Source organism: Equus przewalskii, chromosome 3 (assembly GCF_037783145.1).
Source record: "Equus przewalskii isolate Varuska chromosome 3, EquPr2, whole genome shotgun sequence".
Taxonomy (NCBI): domain Eukaryota; kingdom Metazoa; phylum Chordata; class Mammalia; order Perissodactyla; family Equidae; genus Equus; species Equus przewalskii.
Window position 1 is genome coordinate 84,871,329 of NC_091833.1, and position 13,558 is coordinate 84,884,886.

The 13,558-nt window shown below is 39.5% G+C and overlaps 1 protein-coding gene across 1 annotated transcript in view; it reads right to left on the minus strand.

Moving 5' to 3' along the window:
* GRXCR1 (glutaredoxin and cysteine rich domain containing 1) overlaps nucleotides 1-13,558 on the minus strand; it is a 116,881-nt gene that overhangs the window by 45,223 nt on the left and 58,100 nt on the right. The window contains exon 2 of the mRNA XM_070612937.1: nucleotides 6,089-6,331. Coding sequence (XP_070469038.1) covers nucleotides 6,089-6,331 — 243 coding nt within the window. The remainder of the gene's footprint in view (nucleotides 1-6,088; nucleotides 6,332-13,558) is intronic.

Sequence of the window (13,558 nt, forward strand, 5' to 3'; positions counted from 1 at the left end):
ATTTTGTAACTAAGGATGAACAGTAAAATGCAAGTGGAAATTGGTTGAAATTTCTGGAAGAATTCTTTAAAAGGGAGCTCCTTTAGCTAGAATGCATTTCTCTTTTTCTTTTCTTTCTCATTCCCTTCCTGCCAAGGTCAAGAGTTTCAGCAACTATCTGGAACCATTAGGAGACCTTGAAGACAGAAGATATGTGCTAAGAATGGCTGATCTATAATACAGAAAGTAGTCCAAGGTGACATCATGGAACTTTAAACCCTCCCTGGAGCATCTTCCTGTACATTTTCTATGCGAAAAAAAAATAATAATAAAATCTCTAACTTTTAAGGTTTCAGGGTTTGTTGTTGTTCTTATTTATTTAGGGATTTTTGTGGAAAGAACAGGAATAGTGCCTGTTCCCACCAACCAGAATGGAAAACCTCATAATTCGTGGAACATTGGGTAAAGTTCTCACAAGATCATGCCTCCACACTGGGGAATAATTAGCTCTGGACTAAACACTAACTTGTCCCTTCCCAGAAAATCTTAAAACCAAAACTCAAAAGACCAAACTGTTTCCAAGTAACAACTGAATCCCAGCAAAAAGCTCAAGAATATTTATGAGAAGACAAAAGTATCCCAACAAAGAATACTTTTACCCAACAAGGTAAAATTCACAATGTGTAGAATCCAACCAAAAGTTACCAGGTAGGCAAACAGAAAAATATGACTCACAATGAGGAGAAAAATCGTCAATTAAAACCAACCAAGAAATGACACATGTATTAGAACTGTCAGACAAGGAGATTAAAACAGTAATTATACCTATATCTCACATGTTCAAAAAGCTAGAAGAAATATTGAACATGTTAAATAGAGATATGGAAGATATTTTTTTAATTGAGTGTCTACACATAAAATCACAATTCTGAGATAAAAAATACACTGCACAGGATTAACAGAAGACTAGACATTACACCCGAAAAGATCAGGGACCTAGGAGACAAGACAATGGGAACTACCCAAAGTGAAACGAAGTGAGTCATAGAACACTTCAAGCAGCCTAATATGTATGTAATTGGAACCTCTGAAAAAGAAGAGGATGAAGAGAAGACATAGATAATATTTGAAAAAATAATGGCTGAACATTTTCCAAATTTGATTTAAAAACACTATAAACCTACAAATCCAAGAATCTCAATGAGCCCTAGGCAAAAGAAACATGAAGAAAACTACACCAAGCCATCATAATCAAGTTTCTCAAATCAAGTGATAAGAGAAAAATCTTAAAACCATCCAGGTGGGGGTGGAGGAAGATACACATTAGTTACAGAAGAAGAAAGATAAGGATGACAGCATGTTTTTTCATCATAACTAATGCAAAGGAGTAGAGGAGCAACATCTCTAAAGCACTGAAAGAAAAAAAAAATCACCTTCAAACTAGAATTATATACCCCACAAAAATATCTTTTAGAAACAAAGGTGAAATAACTTTTCAGACATAAAAAAGCTGAACAAATTAATCTACAGCAGACCCACTCTACAACAGTAGTGTATAAGAAATCCTTCAGCTAAAAGGAAAATGATGTCAAATGGACAGAAGGATCTACACCAAGGAATAAAGAGAGACACCAGAAATTAAAATTGCAGAGGGTAGAGTACTTTCAGACTCAGCTGATGATGTCATCACTAGGCTGAAATCAAAATCAGACAAAGATATTAGAAGAATAGAAAATTGTATTGACAGAAAGATCACCTTCCAGGGCACTTGAGTTGGAGGAAGGAATTGACTGTCAAATGGTACGAGTAATATTTTGGGGTTTATGGAAATGCTCTATATCTTGAACATGTTGGTAGATTCATGGGTGTACACATCTTTCAAAACTCATCAAATTGTGCGCTTTAAATGGGTACAGTTTGTTGTATGTAAATTATACCTCAATAAAGCTGATTAAAACAAAACAAGTTGAATGAAAACCGCATATCTGGTAGATACTGTCGTTTGGCTCACTCGGAGACCACTCCGATCTCCTTTTAGAATGTCTTCTCTACTGCAGAGGCTAGAAAAGTAAAAAGAACATTTCCCATTTCTCCTCACTGTTTTCGTATGTTACTTCTTTAGTAACCCAAACAGAAACTCACTTAAGACTTTACTTAAGGACAGAATTATGTAGAAAGAAGCGCAAAGAACAAATCATCCATTTTGCTGGTATGGGCCATGGCAAAGACAGCAAGTTTCTGGAGCTGATCACTTCCTGACTGTGACAGAAGTTTCCTTGGTGGCTCATTTCTGCAAAGAATTTTTGCAAGTAATCCCTAGAAATGCACCTGGAGCCTATATTTCTAGTCTGTAAACTAGATATGCTCAATAATAATTCCTTCACTTTAAAAACGAATAAAACAGTACTCTAAATAGATATGGAATTATCAAACAGTCATATCTCAGTAAAGAGAGGGTGAGAGACCGAACTAGATCAACCCTTCTGTCCCTCTCTGTCACCAGAGCCCCTATTTAGGTTCATTCTATGTGTTTCATAGCTCAGTTCCAAAGGGAGTTTTGTGGATTTCCACCAGAGATTTTCATAGTTGGTCCAGAATCAAAACAGTGTTTCTAACGTCTTTGCTACCGGACTTTTTACTTTATGATCCAACTATTGGAACACAATCTTTCTGCATAAAGAAGATTTTGTGATGCCAAATCAACAAGATAATTGCCCTAGGCAAGTTCCAAGCTGAGCTTGCTCCCCACACCCCTGCCCCTAACCCCACCAATGGAACATCTCAAGGCAGTGTAGACTTGTCTTCTAATGTAATTTCTTTCCCTTGACTCTTTCATTGCTTCCATCTTCAGTTTTTAGTTTGGGAAAGGGAGTCATTAGGAAGAAAGAGCTCAGCATCCTTGCCAATTGTTCCGTTCTTGCCCATTGAACTCTGTTATCATCCCTTCAATGAATGTAACTGAATTCCTTTGGCACCACCCACCCTGGGTCAGTGGCAATGACAGCAGTAATAACTGAATTCCTTTGGCACCACCCACCCTGGGTCAGTGGCAATGACAGCAGTAAAATAAAGAAGCTGCTAAATGTTTCCATTCCCTCTGCATCTCATCTCATTGTCAGCCTCCATATGCCTCTGTTTCTGTCTCTGTCTACCTCATTCTCTGGCTTTCTCTGTGTGTGTCTCTCTCTCCTCGCTTAAAGAAAGCTGTGCTGTGCAGATGATTCACACATCTTGACTTTTCTCTCTCATCTAAATTTAAACTAAATCAAACAGTTTCATGTGACTGTTTAAAACATCACAGATGTTGAGGATATTACCAACATCAGCTGCTTTTCTTCCCTAAAAATTATGTTTCACCATGTGTCAAAACCCAGCAGAGGGCATCCTTCCATTTCAGATGCATGAATACTTCAGGAAAAAGGCTCTACAATTCCAGCAGTGCATTCCATTCTCAACAGCGCATTGGAATAACAGAGGGACTACTGCAGTAGGAGGGGAATTTGTTATATAAGTTTTTCTGGAGGCTTAACCTCCATTTTGAATTATAGATTTAGAAGTAATTCTCCTTCTTTAAGAAAAAAAAAAAGGAAGAAATCTTCATCTCTGCCCTCTTTACAGAATTGGGGCATTAGCATCAAATTTCAGAAGCAAGAAGGTAGCACCTATGTGATCCTCCCTCCGCTAGGCTACTATGTATGTAAATACAGTGATCACAGAGAATAAGCAACTGAGAAAGAAATCTGCACCCTACCTCTGTTGTCTGTTGCCCTCTCTCTCTATCCCTCAACCTGAAAGACACATAGCAGCAAAGACACTACAGCCTGGTAGACTGTCTCAGAAGGAGGAAGAAGATAAGCATGGTGAAGAGCAGTGGATGGGGTACGGCCAACCTGATACCTGTGTAAGTAGGCAGTTGCCCACGAAGTTTAATTGTGAAGATTCACAGAAATGAAAATTCCACAATGAGAAATATCTTACATTATCAGAAGAATTTTTCCTGAGTTAAAAGGCAAATGCACACAACCCTCATCAGTCATTTTTTCCCTGGTATAGATGAGTTTATCGGATCCTTTCCTTATGGAAGAATATCTTAGGCAGAGAAAGAAAGAATATGAGGAGATAATATAGTATCATTCACACATCCATTCAACATCTGGTTTTGAGCACGTTGTGCCAAGCCCTGTTCCAGGTGCTAAGAATATATCAGCAAACACACTGTGCAAGATCCCCTTCCATGAGGTGATGTGCAGAAGAGTGAGGGTTTGGGGAGTCGGACAGACCTTACTTTGAGTCTGGCCCTGCCACTAGCCAGCTATGAGACTTTGAGCAAATGGATTAATCTTTTCTTTTGCAAAACAGGGATAATAATTGTTAATATTCATTGAAAACATACTTTGTTCCAGGCACAGGAACTGAGCACTTCCATATGTATACATGTATTTTATTTCATAAAATCCTCACAATTAACATATAAGTTCTATTATCAGTCTCATTTTACTAATGAGGAAACCAAGGCACAGAGGGATTTGTAAATTGCCCAGAATTACATGGACATATCAGAGCAGGAATGTGAAACAAGGCTGTCTGACTCCAGCGCTTGCCTCTTAACAAGTATGCCATATAAGAGAGTCAATTTCTGGAGCTGGCCCAGTGGCATAGAGGTTGAGTTTGCATGCTTCACTTCCCAGGGTTCTCTGGTTCAGATCCTGGATGTAGACCTATCACCACTCGTCAAGCCATGCTCAGGTGGCATCCCACAGAGAAGAACTAGAAGGACCTACAACTAGGATACACAACTACGTACTGGGGCCTTGGGGAGAAAAAAAAGAGGAAGATTGACAACAGATGTTAGCTCAGGGCCAATTTTAAAAAAAGGAGAGAGAAAGAGTCAATTTCTAAGGCTATCTTGAGGATTAGATGAGATGACAGGTATAAACCTGAGATGCAGAATAGTATTATTATTATTATTTGTCATTATTATTACTGCCATTGTTGTAGCTTTCTGAGACCTAAGGGTATATGTTGAAAAAATAATAAAAGAGGTTCAATACTTTAACTAGAATTCCTCTGCTTCACAATGTAGTCTGTGCCCAGCTCCAGTTAAAAGTAAGATTGCATAACGTCATAGCTATTAAATCATGGCTCCACTGCATTTATCTTTCCATATGATGACAGGCTGCTTCTAACAGCTATGGCTCTAGATGGGATATCAGAATACAGCTTCCTTGTAACAAAACATGAGCATTTCCTGCTCTGGATTTTTCTAACCTCCTCTGAAAGCTGAAGGTTAAGACCAGATGCTGAACAAAACCAAGATCCAAGTATCCATCTGCGGTTTGATGCCGCTCTTTGTTCTCTGATAAGTGATCGTGTAGCCAGTCCCAAAACCCTCAACCACTGGTGTCCCTTCACTCTTTGCTCTCACTCTTTCCAAAGTGCACTCTCCTCAGGCTTCTCACCGATTGAGTGTGTTCATAGATCAATGGGGGTTAATTACGCTAATGGTATTCTTCAAAGGGAGATGAAACAGACACATTTTGTTGCTGCTCTGGGAGTTCTCTCCACTTACTGTAAGCCTGAATTTGTGTCTCACATCACTGCAATACCAAAATCAAGAATAATTTTAAACAACAAGCAGATAAAATTCTGGCTCCAGGCCTCATTTCTTATTGATTTCATTTAAAGACTGTCATATTAGGTTCATTAGGTAGGAAACTGACTGTTCGATAATGGAGTATAAGAAAATTCACAAATGTATATCTTATAAATATTCCATTTTTCTTGACTGCACGAAAAAAAAATTAGTTTTTATCCCACATGTCAAGCTTCACAATGCAAAACTCAAGTCAACTGAACATTTTTAAAATGTATCCTATTCAAAAAGGCAATTTCATGCTGATTTTTATCTCGCTGTGCTTCTGCAGAGATGAACACTGTAGCAACACACTGTTTGGGGTAGAAATAAGTGCTTCAATCCCTTTAGTTTGAACTCCAAAAAGCAGCAAGTGTCCTGGTAGTTACATTGCAAATTGTCTTGTCCTAGGCTTATAGATTTCTATCAACACTGATTGGGTTCAGTAAAAAAGATTTTTCTGAGCAGAGAACTCACCCCAAGATAATGACCATCGATGAACACCACGGGGAGGGAGGGGGCTTCGGAAACCCGTCGGCATCGTTCATCTAACTCTTTTCCATAGTCACCATTCAGAGCTATGTTTTTCTCTTCAAATTTTACTCGGTGGTTTTGGAAGATCTTTCTAACCAGTTCACATCTTTCAAAGGTTGTCCGTACCACACGAAGACAAGTGGTATAAATCACGACCCGGTCAAATTCTAGGTCAGTTGATGGTTGCTGAAGGGAAAACATTGCAGTGTCAGTGTGTTTGCATTTACTTTCTTACGTCTTTTTATTTTAAGACAATCAACGTTTTAGCAACTGTCTTATACATTAAAGGCATGCGATAAAAGTTGAGTGAGGGCTGGATTTGTCAATTTTGACATGTCTTTATGTTAGAACATCTGTAATCAAGAAAGGGATAACAATCAACATAATTTAACCGACAACTTAATTGACAGTATTTTTTCTGTTCTCAGTGGCATATCAAATAATGGCATATCTTAAAATTGGTGCTGTCTCACGTGGCATGCCATGTGGTGAAATAAGGAATGGTTGAATTATTTTTCTCATGTTGTGTAGACGTTGTTCAATTGCTATATCTGCCTCTTAAACCCAAAGTCAAATATGTGGCTGAATAGTCCAGGTTAGTATTTAGCCATTTGAAAATTCTTCTACTTATCAATTTACCAAATGTTATAGTCTTTTGAGCCATGATTTCCTGGGAACAACAAGACCTATATCGCAGGATTGTTCCGAAGTTTAAGTAGCACAACATATGTGCACACCCTCTGTTGAGTGAGAGGGCTCCCACGTGCAGTGAGAAGGCTCTGCCACAAGGAATAAAACACTGAGTGACTCAGAGCGAGTGCGTAGAAACCAACACCAAAGTGGGCAGTGGATCAAAGCCAGGCATGAAAGGAAACAAGGAAACGGGCACACTGCAACAGAGGCAAGCATGTCTCAAAATCAAAGTGAAGACTCGCTATGGGAGAATCTTTTTTCTACATTTCCTGCTACATCAGCAATCAGTGACTGCATTCCTGCCAACCCCCGCCCAGCACAGCTAGGGCCATGCCAGGGAGGTCCTGACACCATCAGGAAAGATCTTCTTTCTCCTTATCACAGCCTTACTGGTAAGAGACTGAACAGAATACAGCTATATCCCGAGACCAAGGAACATGTGAGTCTTCACTGGGCTACAGTTGTTCAAAAACAACTGCACAATTGTAAACCCCCGTGAAGTCAAAACTTTGATTGGAAACCACTCCAGACATCTAAATTCTAGAACCAGAAGGTCAGATACTAAGCTCCATCACTCTGTATTCAAAGAAATCAGAGCGCTCTGCTGGATGCAAATGTACACATAGACCTAAAAACATCTAAACTCTTGAAGATGGCAATGCAATTGGTCTCCATCTCACCAAGAAAGAAGACATTTTTTTTTCCTGATGATAAAATTTATGAAAGATGTAAGAATCATTTCTTCCCTCAAAAGAGTTTAGAGGCTGAGTTTAAAACCCAGAGGCCTGCAGAGGCCAAGCTGGTGTCATAAATGCTGGGCCCGGCCAGGAGTAAAGGAGATATTAGTGAGAGGCAGGGAGAGCATGACCTGAAAGGAAAAATGTTACTCAGCTTCAGGCTAGCCTCAGGCTCACAGGCAGGTCACTCAGTGTTGTCAGACATGATTACCTTAAATATAAGCTTGAAATCTGGATTCTTACACGAAATTTTATGCTTTCTAAATGGTAGCACCTGATTAAAAACATATTGAGACTATGTGGACCAATATATGGGAGTGCTGAATTTGGCCTGTAGACCTGCTAATTTATGAACATGGGGATAGAGAGAGCATCAGATATACCCAGACTCTGTCACCAGCCATCTATGTGTCTTTGGGAAGCTAATGAACTATGAAGCCTCAGTTTTCTCATCTGTCAAATGTGATAATAGCAATAGCTACCTAACAGTTTTGCTGAGAAAATTAAGTAAGGAAGAATATGAAAACAACTAGTGTAAGGCTTGAAATGTAGTACTATGCTAAGCTAAACAGCGAAAAAATATTATACTCCACAATGTGAAAATTTTAAGATTAAAAACAAAAGTAAATCAGTGGAAAAAATCTGTGTAATTAATGACAAGAAAAGAAGATTACTGCTATGCATTAGATTAAGAAGCATCAGTCTTCAGAGAGCAATTAATTGCGCAAGAGCTTATGGCCTCTCTTCATGTTCACGATTACAGGCAAGCAGGACTCAAGGAACTTACTGTAAAGATGGCAGCTTTGGGGAGAGCACCAAAGTTCTTTTTCTGATGATATTATTTGAGGAATTATGCGTTGTTCCTCTGGTTTCAGAGGCTGCTATAACTGCATTTGGTTGTACCAAAATGTTCATTTTCCTCAGTGGATTCAAAAGCACACTTACTTTTGAAATATTTGATAAGAAATACATTTCCCCCATGTGTAGAAGTGGGAAAGTTTAAGATCAAATCATCCTGCTGCCTCATTAACCAATTCACATACAACATATGCTCATACAACAAATGCAGGGTACCACTTTTCTGTATGCCGCTAAGAGACATGTATTTAAAAAATAGTAAAAAGATGAACTCCTATCAGGTGGCCATGTTGGATGCTGTCTCATGCAAAGGATAACAAAAATATCCCTTCACCTAGTGTTAAGAAGGAGCTTTGCCTGAAATCAGTGGCTCTCCGAGAGTGGGAATATTAGAATAAACTAGGGAGCTTTTAAAAATCCCCAGAGCCCAGGCTGAGCATATACCAATTAAATCAGAATCACCGAGGGTGGGACCTCAGATGTGAGATTTTTTTTAAGCTCCTATGGTGGTTCCAATGTGCAACCAAGTTCTAGAGCTGGTTGGATACTGTTTGGAAATGCAGAATCCCTGGCTTCACTCCAGACCTACTGAATCAGAATCTGCGTCTTAACAAGTTCTCCAGGGAATGTGGATGCACATTACATTTTGAGGAACCCTGGTGCAATTTCATAGGTGGCTTGACTTGACAAAGTGGATTTATGTCCCTTTAAAATTACTGCTGGTCATTCATTCAGTCACTAGAATAATTTATCTGCCAAACATGGTGCTAGGCACTAGATTTGTAATGGTGAGCAAACAATATAATTCCCGAACAACATGGAGCTCGCAGTTTAAAGTCATAAAAAACCAAAAAGTTAAATAAAGATAGAATTACAAACTGTTAAGTGCACTGCAAAGGAAATGCACAAGTTGTTAGGAGAGGCTATTCCATGAGCGCCTTTTTTTTCTTAAAGGTCAAGAGAGTGTTTTCTGATATTTGAGCTCTGATTGAAAGGATAAGGAGTTAGAGAAATTAACTAGGTAGAGAGCACAGGGAAAAGCACTATGGATAAGTGCAAAGATCTTAATACGGGAAGAAGATGGTGTGCTTGAGACTCTGAAAGGTCTTCTGTTGAAACACAAAAAGGGAGAATTATAAAGTACAAATGATTCCAGACAGGTATACAGGACAAATATCATATTGTACGTTAGAGCCACTTTCAAGATCTATGGGCTTAATCTGACAGCAATGGGAAATTCCTGAAAGTTTTTAATGAGGATGGAAGGGGCTTACATTTAAAAAAAAAATTAAGGAAGCAGGGGCCAGTATGGCTATATAGTTGCACAAGATGTACACTGCACAAACCTAGGGAGTGTCATTAGTAGCAGAGTCTAAATGAATGATGCCCTCAAGGTGGCATAGTGCACAACTTGAGCAATCGTACTGAATCTCATTCCCAACTCCTTTGGTCTGGGAACTGAGATTGAACACAGGATATTTCGGGGAAGGAAATATGGTTATCTATTAGAATAGACTGTTAAGTAAAATATTCTAAAAGAGAGCTTATTGCGCAACTTTTTTGTATGATTTGGAGATAGATCTTCCTAGAGTTAGAGAGTAGGCTGAATGATTTCTCAAGGTCTTTTCCATTTTTATAACATGAATTTTAAATGATATTGTCTTTGGCAAAAAAAAAAAAACCCTCTTCTACATTTGCTTTGAGTTCTTTCCCTCAACAGATTTGTCAAAGCATCTGGCCAGAAATCTAAAAGCAGCCTCTCAGTGGTTAGCTGTCCCTCTTTCCCCATCCAGAGGGTTACCATGGGAATAGCGTAATGAGGGATGGAAGCATCCGAGACAGCGCTGAGAACCCATTGGGATTTGCAGCCGGCTTGTTCTGAGAGAGCCGACCCAGCAGTTAAATAAAGTCAGGCCGTCCCTTCCTCTCCATTGATTAAAAAGGTGAGTTTTAGGCGTGTCCCAGAGCCCCACAACAGCCTGCAGCAAATGTAGATTTGTGGGCAAGGGATAGAAATTGCCATGAAGGAGACGAAGGACTTACTAAACAGCCGCCGTTTGTCCTCCACCTGCACCTTGTCCTTCAACAGCCACTGTGAGGCAGCGGTGCTTTAGTCACCTGGTTATCTGGGGACAATTCTGGAGCCCCCACACCCACTGGAACTGCTCTGCATTCAGGCCAAGAATTAGTCCCCACCCCCCCACCAGAGCATCAGCTCGGAGCAGACTCAGCTCCTCAGGCTGGAGCAAATCCTGTGGGTTATTTCTCCGTGACCCTGTGCCTGTCCAGCCTGGCTCTGGTTTAAAGGGCCTCCTGAAATAGGGGCCTCCAGACGAGTCCAGGAATTCAGGACTTAAACAAAAATAAAAAAACACAGTCATAGGTTACATTTCTAAATGTCAGCAGCAGACATAATGCTAATAACTTTACATTCATTTAATCATCATAATAACATGGTGTTACTGTATTTACAGAGCTAGAAACCCAGGCTCAGAGGGGATAAATGTTCTAGACAAGGTGACAGACACTGAACCACTGAACCACGTTATCGTCTGACTGCCCCCCTCCAAGATAAAGTTGTTACCAAAACACATACTGCTAGACACTTAATTCATTGCCCATGAGAATGTTTGTGATTTAGAGAGGTTTGTCTCTTTACTCAATTATGCTCCCACATTTAACAGTAACTTAACAGTAACAGTAACAGTCCAAAAAGGTTCCTTTGAGACCAGCAAGGTGCGGAGATCTTTTCTCCTCTACCTGAAGGCAAGGAGGTGACTAGCTCAGAGCCATACAGCGTGTCAGAAGGCAAACTGGGACTAGACCCAGATTTCTTGATGATCAGGCATTGGGCCAACCTGGCTCCAGGAACCGGCATTTTAAATAGCAGACACACGCCTGTGGAAGCAGGCTGTGGGCCTTTTGAAGAGCAGGGAATTTTACATGCATCTCTCTCTCTCCCTCTCCATGCTACTCTGTAAACTCCTGCAGCTATATGAATATTCTAGGATGCTTCTTAATATTAAATTTAAATAAATAACCCCTTGCCCACCTTGCTCGCAAATCATCTCTTGAATTCTCAGTCTTGCATTTAACTAAGTGATTTGAAAACCCACTTTATCCACACCAGGCTCCTCCCTTAGCTTATTTCTTGGATCTGTTTCCATTCTGACCACACTCCCTGTTCAGTTCTGAGGGTGAATGGTGATGTTCTATGCCATAGCCTCTCCCCACCCTTTGACCACAAAACACGACGGGGAACTTCTCATTGTCCCTCTGTAAGACACAGATTATAAAAATAATTATAATAACTATTGTTTGCTACATGACTCCTACAAATCTACGTACAGTTCTAGGGACTGAAAAAGGGGACTTTATGTGTGCAATTTTCATTTATCATAAAAGATAAGGATTATTCTCCAAATTTTACAGATGAGGAAATTAAAGCTTAAAAATAAATTTAAGGTGCTCAAATATCTCAGGGGGAAAAGGAGCAGACCAGAATTTTAACCTGGGCCTGCCTCCTAAGCCCTTGCTCTTGCTTTAGGAAGACACAACGTAACCCTCTTCAATACAACCAACCAATGAGTCATACCGCTCTAGAACTGAGTGGTAAATTGCACCATGGAAGGACTGTCACAAGGACTATCCTAGAAATTCCCATTGCTCATCCCTCCACTTCATTCTAATATCTCTGGTTAGCCGTCACCCCCTCAGGCAGATCTTCCCTCCTCATCCTGTGTGAAATGGGCCCTCCATCCTCTGACCCAATGCTTTCCTTTAGAGTACCTGGTACAGCGGGACATTATATTGTGTATGTTTATTGGTTTACTGTCTATCCTCACAAATATAATGTAACCCCAATGAAGTAGGAACTTAGTTTTGTTCACTAGAAATAAGAACCCAGAGTATGAACTGGTACAAGGTAGATACCCAATAAATACCCTCTGGCCTCTTTTCCATACATTTAATTGAAACTCAGTTTGAATCTGTCTCTTAGTAACTAGATAATCTTCAACCAGTTACTTAATCTCTTTAAGTCCTAGTTTTCTTATCTGTAAAATATGGACACTAATTCCTACTTCATGGGAATTTGTGAGGATTAAATGATTTAATGAATAGGAAAACCCTTGGTGAAGCCCGATGCATAAGAAACACTCAATAATTGGTATTTTTGTTACTAATATCATTATTATTATAAAATGTTGACACACACCAGCACCAGCACTATCACCACTATTGTTATAACCAACAAGTCCAAATTCATGTATGTCATCAACTTCGTAAGGCTGAATGGCAAAGTTTAACCTCATAATTACACAATGATCAAAAAATAAATCTCGTTAATGAGTTAAATTGCCACTTACATTTGTTTAGATATGCCATTAATTCTGGGTGAAAACAATAGAGTGGAGAATACACACCAGATGGCATAAAAATCCCTCCTTTCCTAAATTCAGGTTCCCCCTTGGTGGCACCAAGAAATGCATGGCAATCTCTGCATGCAAGGATTTCTGAAGAGAGTGTTTTGTTCTCATAACGCTCCAAGATCACATAAATAAATGAATTTCAGCTACTGCCATAGGACTTATCTATTTGTCCAGATCAATTACTGAATTGGACTGGACACAAATTGAAGTCAATGAACCTAATGAATCCTCCATTCAAAAAAAAAAAAAGCACATCTGAGTTAATGGAAACGAAAGTGCCCCCCCCCCCCACCAGCCCCCACCATGGAGACCTTAAACAGGGACTGGAGTTCTGCCAATTGAGCATTAACCAAGTACAGGGAGGTTTTACTTGAAAATGTAGGTTTTCATCTTCTCCTGAAAAAGCAGGAAATCTGATAACACTAGTTTTGTTGCATTCCTGTACAAAAACAATAACTGGAGCTTGGCAGCAGCTACCCCCTTTAGTGGCACATGTCTCTTAATGCCACATTTAATACCATTCCCTTATATCTAGATAATTTCATTCACTAACATTGTCTGCATTGCCCCTTTAGATCTCAGTTTGTAATGTTGTATGCAGTCTGTATGCACACTTTTGTATGGGAGGAAACTGAGACTTAGTTTAATTATTTGAATTAAACTATTTTTAGGAAGCAACATGTTGCAGTGGGGAA